Below are 19,321 nucleotides of genomic sequence, written 5' to 3'. Positions count from 1 at the left end.
AGACTTGTAGGCAGTGGAAGCATCAAACTGGCCAACGATAGGAATTTTCTGCTTATTATAAGTTCGTAGATTTCGCGTAACTGGAGACAAGGAAGGGGAGCCTAACTCCAAATACGTGCGAGAATTAATGAGAGTTACTGCAGAGCCAGTGTCCACTTGCATGCGAATGTCTTTATCCAGAACACGAACAGTAACAAACAACTTATTCGTTTGAGAAAGCACACAGTTAACATCCATGTCCGATGCCTCGTCCTCGTCGACAGGAACTTTAGGGGATTGACACACAGAAGCAATGTGGCCTTTTTTCCTACATGAATTACACGTGGCCCAATGTTTTGGACACGCGGCTCTGTCATGCTGTACGAAACAACGTGGACAAGAAGGAAGGGCGGAACGAGCCTGCTTCTGTGGTTGCTGTTTTCGCTGCGAGCGTGGCGGCCCAACGCGACGTTGTTGACGCGAGTGCACCGCCGCCACATCGTCGTTTTCCTGTGAAACAGGCACATTGTCTGCGTCGAAAGTGGTGTGTACAGCGCCTACATCACACCACGCGTCTATTTGCGCACCAGCAGCGTGAGACACTTCAAACGATTGAGCGATGCTGAGAACTTCCGACAACGACGGGTTTGGCAATTGTAAGGCACGTTGCCGAACTTCTTTATCAGGAGCAAGCCGTAAAATAGCGTCCCGAACCATTGAATCAGCGTAAGACTCATGATGAGTGTCCGTGACAAACTGACATTTCCGACTCAGACCGTGTAGTTCCGCCGCCCAAGCCCGGTAAGATTGATGGGGCTGTTTACGACACCGGTAGAAAGCCACGCGGGCGGCAACGACATGGGTGTTTTTTCGGTAATAGTTAGACAATAAGTCACACATTTATTGGAACGACAGAGAGGCAGGTTCCCGCAGAGGGGCTAACTGAGATAACAGCTGATAGATCCGTGGGGAAATCCAAGATAGAAATAACGACTTACACATAGGAGCGTCGACAACACCGAAAGCCAAGAAGTGTTGTCGCAAACGCTTCTATAATCCTCCCAGTCTTCAGCGGCCTCGTCATAAGGAGGAAACGGAGGCGGAGAAGAGGGAGACAGACGATGAGTAAGCGACGTCGACAACGCTTGAATAGCAGCCGTCAGCTGTGTTTGTTGCGCCTGAATAGCAGCCGTCAGCTGTGTTTGTTGTTCAATAAGCGCTTGCATAAGCTGTTCCATGTCTGCCCCGACACGAACACACAAGTCCACAACGCAGGTGAAAAAAAATATCCGACCTCGTCGCCAAAAAGTGTTATAACCTTTAATCACTAATAAAGTGCGTGGAGATACAAAAGTAGAAACACTCGCGGGTTACATGTTACTAACTCCGTATCTGTCACTCGACTGCCGGGCCGTGACATGCGGCCGGCGCCGTTCATAACCAGGTGGCGCTCCCGCGCTCGGCCGAGCTGCGGAGCGCCTCTATCGCCGTGTTTGCGTACTAACGTAGCGGCACTTTTGAATGTCGTGGCACTGTCACAACAGATATGCTTCTGGTCCTTGGTACATCTGAACCGGGCTGGTGTTGCAGCTAGTCAATATGCTGCTAGATATCCTCGTCGATGCTATCCAGATAAAAATGTGTTTCATCGTCTTGAGCTGCGCCTTTAGGAGTCACATTCTCTCCTTCCACAATCGCATGACGGAGGTCAACCATGGACTCGCCATACTTCAGCTACTGAGAAAGCTATTCTGGAGGTCATACACCAAGAATCTCAGCAAAGTACAAGCAGCATAGCAAGGCAGCTGTGTGTCTCATAATGCATGGTCATCAATGTGCTGCACGAGCTTGGGTTGCACCCCTATCATTATGCTTTCACGCAACACCTGCATCCTGCAGATGGCCATCAGTGGATGCAATTCTGTGTATGGTTCCAACAACAACAGGAAGCCAACGATAACTTCATGAACACTGTAATCTGGTCAGATGAAGCAGCATTCACTTGTGAGGGTGCCTTCAATACACACAATCCCCACCATTGGTGTGAGGTTAACCCGCATGTCACCTGTGACCATGGATATCGTGTTCGATTTGGTATCAACGTCTGGGCTGGAATATTGGGCGACATGTGTTTGGGCCCCTACATGTTGGCTGACCGGTTGACTGCATGAAGGTATCATGCATACCTCTCAAACTATCTGCTTGAAGCGCTGAAAGATGTTCCACTACATGTTCGGCAGAGGGTATGGTTCCAACATGATAGTGCACCTCCACACTCTGGAACTAATGTGCGACAGTATTTGGGCAGAATATTTCCAGGGAAATGGCTTGGATGTGGAGGTCATACAACAACCACACTCACCGGACCTAAACCCCTTGGATTTCTTCCTAAGGGGACACCTAAAGGAGCACTTGTACTCTACTCCGGTGAAGAATGTGGAAGAATTGGTAGCACATGTTCATGCTGGTCTTGTTACTGTGGATACAGCTTTGCTGCAAAGGGTCCAGAGGTGTATGATCTGATGGGTTGCACAATGTTTGGACATGTAGGGAGGTCGCTTCGAGCATCTGTTGTTCTGAGGACAACGTATTCTGTTGTGAAGGTCATGTGGTCATTGATATGGAAATTATTATTGTCACTGGTTGCTAATGTACAACATCTGAGCGCTCATATTACATGTAGTATAAATGACAAGTAAATGTTGTGTTATTGTAATGTGCTATCACCTTTAGCATCTCAAAACTGATATTGTTTTTGTAGTTATTTTGTCCTATGACATGTCATTTGTTTCAACTGTCTATTTCTTATTTGTCTAACCCTGTATTTGCTATGTTCAGTGTTACAAAATGTTGTAAATTTAGGATACATGTGACCTAAGAAACGGTGTATATTACAGTATGAAAAGAAGGCTGTATGTGCAGAGAGCCTCAGTAATTAACAATGCTTCTAAGACAGCATTACATCACATTTCAGCAGCCACTTTCATTGTGATGCATGGCTAGCTGATCAAAGGGAGTGCTGTGCATGTACAAAGACTTGGTCTCTTTTGGCTCCACATTTTAAATCCCCATAAAAGTCTATGAGGCAATGCTATCATGAAGCTGAGATCAGCAAACCAGTGTTCACAGAAGTTTGCAGAGTCAGAGATGAAAGCCTTACATTCCAACACATCTCTTTGTTCAGAACGAGGATGAACTGATAAGTGAATTGAATTTTGTTAGTGGTTCATCAACATGTATGAAGAAGATCTAGATTTCCAAGATCTAATTCTTTAGTCAGATCAAGTGATCTTTAAACATACAGGAACAACTAACTGCCATAACTCAATGTGCTGGGATAGCAAAACTCCATATGTAATTGAAGAAAAGCATGCTAATTTACCAAAAACACCTGTCTCTTGCCTGGAGGATTATTTGGGCCATCTTCTTTGAAGAGACTGTCACAGGCGACTATTATGTAGAAGTATTGCATGTAATAACTTCATCAATGAAGGTTATTACTTTCAGCAGGATGGAGAGCCAGCTCACTTTCAACTTGATGTGAGGGGCTTTCTCAACTGTACGTTTCCTGTAAGATGGATAGGATGTGGATGAAGTACTGTGGAGTATTCACCATGGTCATTGGATTTAACCCCTAAGATTACTTACTATCTTTGGGGTACTGTTAAGAGCACAGTATACGCCGTAAAACCACAAAATACTTGATGGTCTAAAAGAGCAAACTGAGCAAGCCTGTGACACTATTCCATTAGAAACAATACATCTGGTATGTCACTCTTTTCTAAGTCGTCGTCAACAATGTGCTGCAGTGGAAGATGGACGTTTTGAGCATATACCACCTTACATTACACCTTAATGTATAATGCACCAATAACCTTTCATTTCTATCTGCTTTAATTACAGGCATATCCAGTTCCAAGGAGTCACTGCATTATTTTGGGGCACAGCACTGCCTTTTAACTTGAAGCAGAAGACATTAATATAATTATTTCCAAAAGTCTTTCTTTAAATCAATTTTTCCACAGGTATGACAATTATTCTGACCATGACCAAAGGATGTGTACACCACTTAATGAGATCCTCCCCCCCCCCCCCCCCCTCCTGCCCCCTCCAATCCCTGCCCCCTCTCCCTCTCTTTCTCAAGGGTTCCGGGATGTCAAAGCATGAACTGTTCACCAACTGGGCTATGTTATCAGCTGCAGTCATTCTATATGCAACATGTACACCATAAACTGTTTAATTTTTGAAACAAACTAGCTGACGAATGATGATCGTGACAGGTGATGGATATTTATTAGTTAAGGCTGGACGAGGATTGCAGTCTACTACGCATTATGATACTTGCTGGTCTGGCAATTATTCCATGTTATAGTGTCCCAGCTTGGAGAAGCAAAGTATGCCATCAAACAGACTGCACTGTGACAATTCTGTTGATGTCACCAAAAACATAGGATGAGGAGTGTTGTGTCAAATCTGAGAAAACTGTCACATGATTCTGTCAGAGAGAGTTTACAAAATGTCATTTCAAATGTATAAACACTAATAATGTATAAGCATGGTTCTTCATATTAACCAAATGTAACAGAAGAAACAACAGTTCTAAGAAGAACAACTTTGTATTATTTAGTAGAAAGTTGCACACTTAACAAAGCTTTCAGATTCCAGCACACAGCTGCAATGGAGAAGAAGTCCAAGCTAATTTGGTCTATATGATTTCATCTGAACATTTATTCAAGATGCAGCACTTCAGAGCTGAAATGCAACAACATACTCAGTTAGTACAAGCACATATGTTACTCATAAACTAATGACAACACTGAGTTCTCACATACTGCTGCTGGATTGAGAATAAATTTGTGCTGAGAATCAATGAAATTGCAGAAATCAATCAATCAACACCAATTACATCCGAGAAGAGTTTATGAAGTCTTTGACTCGCGTGATTGGTGGCCTATGTCAGACAGGGCCATGACCGTTTCATCTACTCCATAGCAACGCCACATCATCCAGTGGTAATAATGTCTGCTGCTTGCCATTCTACAGCGACACAGTTCACCCAGGGCAACAATCTGGTTTCCCAGTGGACACCATGACGCAGAAAGCTGCTGAACTGAGTTTGGTGAGCTGTACTGAAGCCAAATGTTTTGTTTTCCTTCCCACACATGCTTTCTGTCCAATGGAGACAAAGTTAATTTATTGTTAATAGAAGTTTTTTAGAGCATGTTTATGGCTACTGAAATTTGAGGTAGTGGTATTCAAGTATTAGGACTTTATGCCAGTGAGAACCAAGAAAATAGAAGTGAAGTTGAAAGGTATTGCCAACTTCAGTGCTAAACTAGATAAGTCAACTGCTGATTTAGATGTGAATTTAAAGGTCGAAGGTATCAGGTTTGAAGAAGTGCTTGACGAGACAAATGCAGAATTAAACAGGCCTATAAATACTCATGGGGTTGAGGTCGAGTAAGCTAGTGCTAAAATCAGTGTGAAGTCAGACAGTACTAAATCGTTAAAATGGCTCTAAGCACTATGGGACTTAACATCTAAGGTCATCAGTCCAGACAGAACTAGTACCAACCTAGAAAAACATAAAATTGACTCACGCCAAGAAAAAGTAGAAATAAATAATATGATTTGTAAATCACAATCAGCAGTGTCAAATTTAGCAGGTGAGCTACAATAGGAGATATTACGCAGTATGATTTAATAAGGAATAAAGTTAATGAACAATATAGAGATGTGAGTAAAAATTTAAAACAAATTAAATATTTTACTGAACAAGAGTTTACAGAAGTGCATAAGCAAACCTAGGACTTGACTGTCTATTAAACATCTTAGAGCATAACAAAGATTCAGATGTAAGTGCAATATCAGTTTCCACTAATGCAACTTTGGAGGAATGTGCCTAATTTAACTGGCAAAAGGTTCAGGGAAAGAATGATTCATGTGTGGGAACAACAACCTTGTTAGTGGAGGCAGAAAGAACGAAATAAGAATTAAAAAAGTTATGGGATGAGTTGGCTAAAACAAGGGATGATGTTAACATAGAGAAATTTTAGGATAATCGTAGTTCTCTTATAGAATTAGTAGAGGAATTACACACAGAAGATGGACAATTTATCTATATGGTTCCCTAGATTTATACCAGAAGGAAATATTCTTCCTACTTATTTTTCAGAGGATTTTCTAAATCTTTGAAGAGTTGGGATGACTCAAAGAAAACTGATTTTGTCCTTGGCTATTTAGAATGGGATCCTACTAAATGGGAAACTGCTTATTCAGAATAATTCTCTTCTTGGGGGAGGGAGGTTGAGAAAAGTTTAAAAAGAAGTATTTGTCAGCAGGTATTCAAGAAAAGTTAAGGTACTATAATAACAGTTAGAGAAGGTAAAAAAATTATACTGAATGGCTCCTGACATGATCTAAATTCTCAGAAGATTCAAAAGAGGGGAGTGGTTTAATAAAAGCATTTTTCAGCAATTACCCTGCGATATGAGGAAAGATATATGGTTTCAAGATTGGTCTATTTCAAATTAACTATTAAGATTTATAGAAGTATTACTTACATTAAACAAAGAATGAGGGGATTATAGTCATGAGGAAAACAATGGAAATCATTATCCACAGTATTTCAGATGTAAAAATGAGACAAAATACTATAATATCTGCAGACCTAATAACAAAAACAGAACAATTAATCAAGAAAGAAATAGAAGTGCAGTGTTTGTTCACAATAATGAAAACAGTGCATGTATAATTAAGCCTCCAAATCGGCAATTTGTACATTCAAGTCTGGAAAAATACAGGTTCCGTGGCAGTGATGATAGAGTCAAAGACCCACGAGTGGAAAAGTTAGTAGTCCTCACCTGTCTGATGTCTATGTATGAGTAGTTTCTGAAAGAAGAAAACCATAACATGGAGGGACAATTAAAACTGATTGTATCTCTTAAAAATTTTGGAATGGAGGTATATTTTCACTTAGATTCAAGTATTGATATATCCCTAATATCCCAGGAATTAATACTAACAGTATGAAACAAATGTTTGCCTGACACCATGATCAGATTTTATGTCACACATGTAACAGGAAGTAAAGGGAAGCCTATAAATGAATAAACGAGATTACTTTTTATCAAACTTCGTTGACTGTATCGAATCTTAACTTAGCCGTACTTCTAGTTTTACATTGGCTACTTACCAATAAAGTGTCACTAGATTCTAATGAGAACAGAGTACTATGGAAAAGAGAACACAGTTCCTACAGAGTACTATTTAAAAATAATTCAGTACTTTTTAAACAAGAACATCAAATGGTGAAACACGTGCATTTTGTGGCTACAGCTAATACTGTAGAAGTGGAGGAAAAGAACACAGCAACGAAAGAATTATTCGGAAGTTTAAAGTTAAAATTGTAGGAATATAATATACTGACACTGGAATAGTAGAGATCTTAGTACCATATAAAGTAATATTTTTGATAAACTGAGTTTTATTGGCGAATATGTGTGTAAGAAGAAAAACCTTTCTTCTGTAAACCATAGTCTATCACTCTTAAGTCTTCGAGCAGCGGTACAGGAAGATGGTCAATAATGGCGTTATTGAATGTAATCTAAAAGGCTCCTCACAAGCTCAGTATTTGTTGTGCCATAATTTTGTGTCAACAATTTGTGTGAAAGTATGAGGCTGAGAATGGAAAAATTATTCTGCAACATTTATGCCTGGAATGTATCAGTTAGAACTCTGTCTCCATAGCGAATAAATCAGTACTCAATGTGAAACTTTCACATATCGGGATTAGAATCACGATGAGAAACAAGAGGAAGAAGCGACGGGTAAAAAAGTGGCTTGCAAGGCATTCTACACAGGACCATATTAACATGCTAAGAGAATATGCAGCAGAACCAGAAGGCTATTGGTATTTTTTAAGGATGAACAAGGACTGTTCCAATGAAATGGGGAATGTCATTACAACTTGTTTACACATGAGAGATACTGTTCACATACTCGTTGAATTCCACTTTTCACAATGCTGGAAATAGTCTATAAACCCGAAAAGAATAAGATCTGTTATTGTACAGGACTGGTAGACAGTGCTGTTAAGCTTTTCTACAATAACTAATTCATGCTTCTGAAACAAGCACGTAAGCAGTTGCAGTGTTATTTCCCTGCACTTAAACACTTTTGCCGAATGTTTCTATGGATAATTACTGAATAAATATTAAATATATAATCAAACTAACTACTCTTTGACTGCAATTCATCTGATGACTTCTTTCATCTGTCTTTCCTCATGTTCAAATTCATATGGCATTGCTACATCAGCTGCTTGCATGTCCACATATCATGAAGTCTTGGCAGGAACTGCCATGTATTGCACAATATCGCCCTCAAACAGTACTATATATTGAGCGAGTGTCAACATGTTTAGAGTTCTGCAGTCTCCTTCAATGTTGTTGTCTTCAGTCCAGAGACTGGTTTGATGCAGCTCTCCATACTACTCTATCATGTGCAAGGTTCTTCATCTCCCAGTACCTACTGCAACCTACATCCTTCTGAATCTGTTTAGTGTATTCATCTCTTGGTCTCCCTCTACAATTTTTACCCTCCACACTGCCCTCCAATACTAAATTGGTGATCCCTTGATGCCTCAGAATACGCCCTACCAAGTGATCCCTTCTTCTAGTCAAGTTGTGCTATAAATTTCTCTTCTCTCCAATTCTATTCAATACCTCCTCATTAGCTATGTGATCTACCCATCTAATCTTCAGCATTGTTCTGTAGCACCACGTTTCGAAAGCTTATATTCTTTTCTCGTCTAAACTATTTATTGTCCACGTTTCACTTCCATAGATGGCTACACTCCATACAAATAGTTTCAAAAACGACGTCCTGACACTTAAATCTATACTCGATGTTAACAAATTACTTTTCTTGCCATTGCCAGTCTACATTTTATATCCTCGCTACTTTGACCATCAGCAGTTATTTTGCTCCCCAAATAGCAAAACTCATTTACTACTTTAAGTGTCTCATTTCCTAATCTCTTTCCCGCAGCATCACCCAATTTAATTTGATTACATTCCATTATCCTCATGTTGCTTTTGTTGATGTTCATCTTATATCTTCCTTTCAAGACACTGTCCATTCCATTCAGCTGCTCTTCCCGGTCCTTTGCTGTCTCTGACAGAATTACAATGTCATTGGCAAACCTCAAAGTTTTTATTTCTTCTTAATGGATTTTAATTCCTACTCCATATTTTTCTTTTATTTCGTTTAGTGCTTGCTCAATATACAGATTGAATAACATCGGGGATAGGCTACAACCCTGTCTCACTCCCTTCCCAACCACTGCTTCCATTTCATGTCGTTTGACTCTTATAACTGCCATCTGGTTTCTGTACAAATTGTAAATAGCCTTTCGCTCCTTGTATTTTACCCCTGCCACCTTCAGAATTACAAAGAGAGTATTCCAGTCAACATTGTCAAAAGCTTTCTCTAAGTCTACAAATGCTAGAAACATAGGTTTGTCTTTCCTTGATCTATTTTCTAAGATAAGTCATAGGGTCAATATTGCCTCACGTGTTCCCACATTTCTATGGAATCCAAACTGCTCTTCCTCGAGGTCAGCTTCTACCAGTTTTTCCATTCGTCTGTAATGAGTTTGTGTTAGTATTTTGCAGCCATGGCTTATTAAACTGATAGTTCGGATATTTTCACATCTGTCTACACCTGCTTTCTTTGGGATTGGAGTTATTATATCCTCTATATACTCCTTCCACCTTTCTGCTTTCCCTTCTTTGCTTAGAACTGGGTTTCCATCTGAGCTCTTGATATTCATGCAAGTGGTTCTCTTTTCTCCAAAGGTCTCTTTAATTTCCCTGTAGGCAGTATCTATCTTACCCCTAGTGATATGTGCCTCTACATCTTTACATTTGTCCTCTAGCCATCCCTGCTTAGCCATTTTGCACTTCCTGTCAATCTCATTTTTGAGATGTTTGTATTCCTTTTTGTCTGCTTCATTTACTGCATTTTTATATTTTCTCCTTTCATCAATTAAATTCAATATCTCTTTTGTTACCCAAGGATTTCTATTAGCCCTCATCTTTTTATCTATGTGATCCTCTGCTGCTTTCACCACTTCATCTCCCAAAGCTACCCATTCTTCTTCTGCATTTATTTCCCCCATTCTTGTCAATCATTCCATAATGCGCTCCCTAAAATTCGCTACAACCTCTGGTTCTTTCAGTTTATCCAGGTCCCATCTCCTCAAATTCCCACCTTTTTGCAGTTTCTTCAGTTTTAATCTACAGTTCATAACCAAAAGATTGTGGTCAGAGTCAACATCTGCCCCTGGAAATGTCTTACAATTTAAAACCTGGTTCCTGAATCTCTGTCTTACCATTATACAATCTATCTGAAACCTTCCAGTGTCTCCAGGCTTCTTCCATTATATAACCTTCTTTTATGATTCTCCTTCAATATATTGTGCAAAATATCAATACTGCTCTCAGATAGTCAATATTATTGTGCACTACTGATTACTGCACAATAAATACTGAGTGTATGATGACCTCTTAAGTGTGTGCAATAATCCTTTGCTGGTGATAAAAAACCTGCGGAGGTGTTTTGTTATTGTTAGATGTGTAAACTTCAAATAAACACATTGAAATGGAATGGGATAGGCCTGTCAGTATAGAATAATTATTATAGGAATTTGAAGATGGGCTTCAAGTACTTCCTTTTGGGCTGAACATATCTGTAGCTCTTTTTATCCAGGCTTTGGACAAGTAACTGGGTGGAGAATTATTACAAGAACTAATTATGTACACAGATGATTTGCTGCTAGTTTCTAAGACCTGAAAGGATCGTCAAGCATTATTTATTATAACTTTAAAAAGATTACAGAAAAAATAAATAACAATAACACTGTCTAAGTCTCATTTTAGAAGGCAGGAATTAAAATTTCTGGATCACATAGGGGATACAAATGGGATCCCAACCAATCAGGATAGAATTCAAGCAATAAAAGAATGTTCTGAACCATGAAATGTAAAACAATTATGTGCATTTCTGGCTTTGTCTGGTTTCTACAGACATTTTTAAGTGTACGGGCAATGAACAATCTATGCCTACTTTGTCTACTGAAACAACACTCTAAGTGAATGTGGGATGCTGAAGCGTTAAATAATATCAAGCAAGCACTGTTAGATGCCAAGATTTAAGTCACCCTAGGATCCATCAAGCCTTTAAATTTGGCACAGATGCATCAGAACATGGATTAGGTTGTGAACTGAAAGGGAGAATATAGAAATATAGCCTTTGCCAGTGGAAGCCTTACTAAACATTAAATAAATCATACAGCTTCTGAAGAGGAATTATTATCTATTGTTTGGAGTTCACACAAGATCCAAACACTAACCTGGGATTCAAACAAAATAATATATACAGATTACCAAGCATTGCATTGTTGATGAAGAGTAGGCTACTAGAATGTAGGATAATGCAATGGGTTATATCTCTACAAGAATTTTACGTAGAGATAAATTATATTAGAAGTTCACCTAATATAATGCCCAACACTCTTTCTGTAATACCTATAGGCATGAATAAGGGAAGCAAAATAGAAGATCCTGGAGTAATATTAGAGTCAACTTTTTGCCCATTAGTTACATTAATAAGAAGTAAGATTACTAGTGACAAATATTAAAGAAGGATTAGAAATGGACAATTATTTTGGGGATACTATCAGGTCTTATGAACAAGGAACATCAAAAGAGACACATAACTGACACATTATGTGAAGATACTTTGTTTTGAAGAGTAAACAAGAACCTTGTGCCACTGGATGTTGTTTATTCCTCAAATAGTGATAGAAGATTTAATTTGGTTTTTAAATATGGGGCATGGATATTTTGCTACATGAAACTGTATTACATGTATGATAAAATAAAGTAGAGAAGTACGGAGAGTTTTTAGAACATGTAAATGATATCAAAAGGTTAAGGAAGACAATAGTTAAGTGACTTTATAAAACGTGTCCAGTAATATTAAAAGTTTTAAATGATTCAAAAGTGGTGGAGTTATTAGGATCTTTATCTAAAGGTAGATATGGGATACTGTTTATATTTTTTGCAGCGGAATGTTTGTCAAAATATGTTCAACTATATCCCATAAAACTGACAAACATGGCCACTATAGTTAATTGTTTAAGGGGGGTATTCTGTGTATGTAGGTGAGCCCAGTAGATGCTCACTGTTAATGGAATATAAATTATAAGTAATAGTTTCACAGAATTTTTAGCACGGGAAAGTATAAGACATATCACTGTTTTTACAAGTGCGCGCTGAAAAGTGATGCCTCCGATATTTGTATTCCGTTCTGAAGACTGGGTGATGTATTACACATTGTGCATATTATTCAGTCAACTTTCCTGCTTTGCTGATGGAAGTTGCAAGCCTTTGCCACAGGGAGGACTCTGAACTGTAGTGTGTAACATGGTGGTGTGTAAACTATGTCAGTGTACTGTGAGACCTTCAGAAAACTTAAAGCATGAGTTTGAAGAGTTCATCCACACATGGAACACTCTCTCCTTCAGTATGGCAATGCCAGACCACACATGAGCACTTTAACATCTGCAACGATCCAATGTCTTGAGTTCACTGTCATCGATCATCCTCCTAGAACTGGACTGACCCAATTTTCATCATTTACAAAGCTTAAAGAAGACCTCTGAAGACATCATTTTGATAGTGATGAAGCATTGTATGCAGAGGTGAGGTATCAACGAACTCGTTTCCCATTGAGAGAAATGTGTTCATTGCCAGGATGACTATGTTGAGAAATAAATAAGTAGACTTGAAGAATAAAGTTGTAGAATGTTAATAAAGCTTGTTTTACTTAAAAATCTTCCAGAGTTTTCATATTAAAAATTCAGAGGAATTACTTTTCAGTAAACCCTCATAAGCATCACTGCCAAAAAAAAATCTCTCAGAGGGGGTAGCGATACGGATTGGAAGATTTTGTTATACACTGTTTTACTAGGCATATACTACCTGGGGTCAGATGATGCTGAAATTTCAGGTTATTTTAAATGAACTGCATAATTTATCTACAAGACTATCACCAGTCAAGGTAGTAAACACAAAATTCATTACGGAACCCTTATTAAAATTATTTAATTGGTCATACAGTAGAATTCAAGATGAAAGTAATATGCATGAGAACTTAATCAAAATGTTACAGTGCTTAAATTCCAGGTCAATGATAAGGTTCTAGTCAAAGCTTACCATCCTAATTCTAATGTGAAGAAAGAGACTAGCAAGTTCTTCCACCAAATATGAAAGTCTCTGTATGATAATGAATGCATATTCCAAACACTAAAATGATATTTCTAATGGACCCACCAACTGGTAAAGAAAGTGTTGTATAAAATATACATGGAAAAAAAAGTGTGTAATATACGGTACAGACCTCACAGGGTTCATGCCTTGTATGAACTTTGTAGAGTGATATCTACAAGGCCCCAATTGCCTGTTACATTATCCCCCATTTTTGTTTCCATATAACGGTGTCTTCATCTTTTACTACTCTGTCTTCTTTAAATTATATTTCCTTTCACTATCCTGCCTATAATTATTAAATACCTGGAAGCTAGCTAAAGATACAGTAACAACACAGCTACTAGCAGGTTGCTTGCAGGTGTTTATTCAATGGCAACAGTTCACACATAGTTCGAGTATATCACGCAGTGTATTTGTGTGACCATTGTACTTATTATGGAAGGTGTGTCATCACTGTATATATCTGTGTGCTAGTAAGTAATTATAAATAACATATTGTTACATGAGCAGACACATACATTTTTACTATTCGAATGGTATCTCAAGTGAGTTATCGTTCGACACAAAAATTAGTCTATTTTGCTTATTTTCATTCGCTTATGTCATATGGTATTAGATTTTGGGGTAACTCTTCCCATTCTAAAAGGATATTTTAGGCTCAGAAATGCGCAGTTCGGGTAATAAGTGGTGTAAGTTCACGAACCTCTTGCCAACCCCTGTTCACGAGTCTGGGTATTTTTACATTGGCCTCTAAATATATATATTCCTTACTGTCATTTCCTGTTAACAATATTAGCTTATTCCCAAGAATAAGCAGCTTTCACTCAGTTAATACTCAGTAAAAATCAAACCTGCATTTGGATCGGACTTCCGCAACTCTTGTGCAGAAAGGTGTGCAGTATACTGTTGCATCCATTTTCAATAAGTTACTACTCGAATTTAAAAATCTTAGAAGTAATCCATGCACTTTCAAATCGAAACTGAAGAGTTTCCTCATGGGTCACTCGTTCTATTCTGTCGAGGAGTTCCTTGAAAAATTAAGCTTATTCTTGTTGTATTGTTGACCGTGTTTAGTTAAACTTATGGACTGATTTCTTTAGGGTTCATAAACATTTATTTTTATCTGTTATTACTTTTATGTTGTAATTTCATGTACTGAAACGTTCCATGACCTTGGAGATTTGCTCCTCAATTTGGTCCTATGGAACTTGACGTGCAAATAAATAAATAACAGTGCAGGAAAAGACAGATTGATACTTACTGTAAAGAAGAGACGTTAAGTTTCAGGCATGCACAATTAAAAGACACTAACATAAAGTTTTCGGCCACAGTATTCACAGTAAAAGAAAGACACACACCACTCGTGTGTATGAGCGGTGTGTGTATTTCTTTTACCGATGAAGGCTGTGGACGAAAGCTTTATGTAAGACATTTATATAAAGCTTTCGGCCACAGCCTTCATCAGTAAAAGAAAGACACACACCATTAATGTGGTGAAGGCTGTGGCCAAAAGCTTTGTGTAAGTGTCTTTTAATTGCACCTGCCTGCAAATTAACGAGTCACCATAATACTGATGAAACTGCATAGAGGTACAGACAGTTTTCATGAATGGTCGCCAGTGTGCCATCAGTGTCAGCTGTGACTTGAGCAATGCCCTCTTTAACAGGTTATGGTAATAGAAATTACATGTTGGAATTAATACATACAAATGGGGATAGACACACACTCACATGAGGCTCTGTTTCTTATGATTAACAGGGACTAAAGAAACTGTGTTCTATGTGCTTTTTATATATGAAACAATACTTTTGTACCTTGTTTTTGCTGTACCTAGAGCAATAGAAACATTTAAAATAACAATGGAAATTCCTGGATGGAATAACACGCACAGAAAAGGAAAGGCAACCAAAACATTTACAGTTTCTCAAGAGCCCAGTATGATATTTTGAGGTTTGAAACTGGTTCTGTAACTTTTATATTTGCATTGCATTTCAGTCCCAAGAGACATTTACATGCAAGAAAATCAAATTAGTTTGATGGTATAAAGAACAAAGCAAATCTGCTGAACTTACTTCTTTTGTCTGTGAAAGCTGTGAATGAAGAGATGTCAGCAGACCCTCCCGCTGATCATCTTGTCCTTTAAGGCATGTGAGAACTAGTGAAAGGAAGGGCTGATGGCTGAGAAGAGAAGAACTTCGAGTAGTGCTTCCACTGCTACGCTCTTTTTCACTGCGGTTTTTTGACCAGCTGCCACTTTCCAATACTTGCCCTTAATTTTTAGAAAATCAGTGACATTAATGCCTGAAAAGACCTGTCAATAGTATAGCAAACTACTGTGTGTGTGTGTGTGTGTGTGTGTGTGTGTGTGTGTGTGTGTGTGTGTACATGCAGGCACAAGCATGTTAACACAGTAGAGGGAAATAATAGGAAACAAATTCTGTAGCTTATTTTCTCAACAGATAACAAGATGAGGCAAGCATTAAAGTTGAATTATATTAAAAACACACAACATTGATCCATTGATAAAATCATGAGCTTTGAATTTTCACTAAGTTAAGAGTTACCTCAATTATATGACAGGTCAAGTCTGTTTTCTCATCAATGTGTCATTATTTGTTATTTCCTTTTGCGTATTCCTTCTATTTGTATTATTTCATCTTAACCCTTTTAGTGCCAAATACGATCTGATCGTGATCCAGATTTTCGGCGAAAAATGCCAGTAACGATCTGATCGTGATGCCTTTCTCATTCGCTAGGAAATACTAACAACTTTGCCTTCAAGCGCGGAAAAAATGAATGAGAAAGGCATCACGATCAGATCGTTACTGGCATTTTTCGCCGAAAATCTGGATCACGATCAGATCGTATTTGGCACTAAAAGGGTTAATGTAATGTGACTAAAAATAACTAGTATTTGAATTTTTACCTGCGACTTTAAGCACACGGCCCTGTACAGCACTGGGTAGCCGAGCAACAAGTGGTGCAACCAACCATATTGATCCTGAGCGCTGAGGTACAGTTGGTGGCCGCTGTTTATCTTCAGTCAACTGGAAAACATCTATGACAGCTTTAGCAACCGTATCCAACCAATGGTTCAATTCTGGTGAGTTGCTGGGAAACTGTTTGAACATCAACTGCAGATCCAACCATGACATGCGGAGTGTCCATAGGTCCAGATTCTGTACAGGCAACAACTACCATGAGTGGCAATTTACAATAATTTTTTAGTGTAAAAAATGACTAATGTCAAATGTGAGAGAAATCTTTTTATACAACAATGTGTAAGGGTGTGTTTTTGAACAATCAAATTTTTAGTTGATGGTTATTTTGAAACTGTAGCTCTACGTGTGTGTGTGTGTGTGTGTGTGTGTGTGTGTGTGTGTGTGTGTGTGTGTGTGTGTGCGCGCGCGCGCGCGCGCGCACATGTGTGTTAAATCTCTCACTTGAAGATTTAAAGTGCATTTTTTTTTTTTCTTTTCTGCAATCCAAAATATGGTACATGTCCCAATACATAAGCCTGTAATATTATCTGTTGCTTAGGAACGTAGACTGAAACCTGAAAATGAAATAAGCTCTCTTAATAAAGCAGTATGATTAAGAACATGCTACTTGAAAATAACGACGACAAGTCAGGTAATCCCTTAGTTTTTTCCTGCTTAAATTCAGGGGCGTATCCTCAAATTTTCAAACAATATGTTTGCAGTGTGGTTATACTGCTTTGTTCTGAAAAATGTGGAATATGTGACATGCAAGCAAATGGTTTAATTGAACAGGTAAAAATTCTACTCACCAAGCAGCGGCATTTGACAAAATAATTATTTTGTCAAATATTAATTCTTTTCATTGTTATATCAGCAAATGGATACCCTTCTCAAATTGTTGATGGAATTTATTTAATTTACTAGTTACAATCTGAGATCCTCTACAACTAATGATATTTATGAAATGCACACATGCTGTATTCATTAGATAGTGGTGAATTTGGACATCATATAATAAACTTTACGCTTTACTTTACAGTTTGTTTCTACTAAAATTTTATTTCTCTACTTTTTGTCTGTAGAACAGTCAGTTGTTGACAATGTCATAACTTTACTTTACGTATGTGACAGGATACAAGATTGTACTAATTGTACTTCTCTTTCCAGTAAAAAAAAAAGAGTTTAAAAAGTATAATGGCTTTACTCAGTAAAAAATTTAGAATGAGACATGACAATTTGAAATCTTCTGTTGAATATAAGCTTTTCTCTATCATAAGTGCTTTAATTTATTTTTAAGGTATTTAAATTAGCTAAAAAGAAAAAAAGTTGGTATTGTATGTCTGCAGCCTTTTTATTCTTTACAATTCTGTGAATTCCTTCCACGTATGTTGTGGTTATGTATATCACTGTTCATTGCATGTTCTGGATTTAGTTTTACAAACATGGTTGCCTGTAGAGTGTACATAGAGTAGATAGTAAGTATTCTATATTGCCTCAAAATATATCTAAAAGGCTGTATTTTTGTTTACTTTAGATACCACGTGCTGCAACACTTTTCATAATACTTGGATGTGCACCAATGCACGACACTGCTGGCGCACTGCACTCTGAATAATCTGCCAACAGCATCTGCGTGAGCTGGCCATCAGAGGCCGCCTGTGGTGGACCACATGACTTGTGCACAGGGCACAGCATCAGCCACACTGTCTACTGGATGCCTCCTCCTTATAAGCACAGTGCAGCCAGCACTTGCTGTGACATTGTTTTCTTACATATTGTCAGTAACTGATTATATCAGTACCTGGATTGTTTCTACACTTGTGGCTATGTTCTCAACTGTTGTTCACTTGAATGTGGAAGAAGAATAAATTTTGGTTCATTGTGGCTGCTGTACAGTTATTTGTGTCTTCTATTGCCTTTTTTTTGTAGTCGAGAAAGCCTGTCTATGTAAATTACTAGCGTCACACCGCGAATCTCAATACAGTTCTGCAGATGCAGATTTATCAGTCCAAAATATACATGCCATAATGTATTCTGGTTTTGGTAGGCTAATACCAATTTTAATGAATACATGTTTGCACTGACTTTCTCAGAGATATGATCTACATGCTACAAGACATACATCTGCCCACAAATATTCTCAAAAATTATTAGTATTTCTATAGATGAGAGGTAATGGATGTGTAATGGAGTGACATATTTAGATTACAGTTAAGCAGCCAAATGCATTGTCACTTCCTTCTCTTTATTTACTACAGGTTTTTTGCTATGAGGTAAGTTGACAGAATGCTGAAATTGATTTCAGTACATATAAATGTAAACACAATGTTCAGTCAAGCTGCACTTGTGATGACAATTATTTAAGAGTTGCACTGACATGAGAAAATGCAGTAAACTCTTAAGCTCACAATCCTACAGCATTCATATATGAAAAAGTGTGCAATGGTGTAGGGCTTTCTTGTAACATAAATAACACTTACATATAAGAAGATACTGTTTAAATTAACTTGCCTCCAACAATTGCATTGCATTAAAAAAAGCGTTCAGTGCATAGTGCTGTGGAATGCAGAAAAAACAGCAAATTGGCGCTCATTGGAAGACGAACAAGACCAAAAATGCAACAGGAGCGTAATATGTAAGAAACTGTCTACGCAACCTGCCACTGATGATGCCTTGCAGAAAATAAAGGCGAAACGCGTATGGCACTAAAATGTGTTCTATTCAGTTGCTGTCAGACGGTCCATAAGTGAAAATCATCAACAAACGGAATGTACTCCTAGACCAACCACAGAGCAGAATTTTGAAGCAGAATTCATATTGCAATGAAATAGTGCAGACTTGCTGCATAAAAGATTCTGCTGCATAAAAGATTCAGTCATTTGCATTCTGAAACTATGCATGCACTACGCAAAGGTCTAGCTAGTGAGATCTCATATAAGAATAATTTGCACAGGGACCACATGAACAATACCTCCCTTTTCAAGATCCAGCTCTAGGGTCACAAAAATACTTGAGCTGGTACAC

General features: G+C 38.1%; 1 protein-coding gene across 1 annotated transcript in view; it reads right to left on the bottom strand.

Moving 5' to 3' along the window:
* The window catches only part of LOC124595444 (mediator of RNA polymerase II transcription subunit 12), a 371,808-nt gene that overhangs the window by 130,967 nt on the left and 221,520 nt on the right, over positions 1-19,321 (bottom strand). Inside the window, exons 29-30 of the mRNA XM_047134188.1 lie at positions 16,243-16,495; positions 15,389-15,585 (exon numbers count right to left, since the gene is read on the bottom strand). Of these exons, the coding sequence (XP_046990144.1) occupies positions 15,389-15,585; positions 16,243-16,495 (450 nt within the window). The remainder of the gene's footprint in view (positions 1-15,388; positions 15,586-16,242; positions 16,496-19,321) is intronic.

This window comes from Schistocerca americana, chromosome 2, assembly GCF_021461395.2.
Source record: "Schistocerca americana isolate TAMUIC-IGC-003095 chromosome 2, iqSchAmer2.1, whole genome shotgun sequence".
Classification (NCBI taxonomy): Eukaryota; Metazoa; Arthropoda; class Insecta; order Orthoptera; family Acrididae; genus Schistocerca; species Schistocerca americana.
This window is presented reverse-complemented; position numbering and strand designations above follow the sequence as displayed.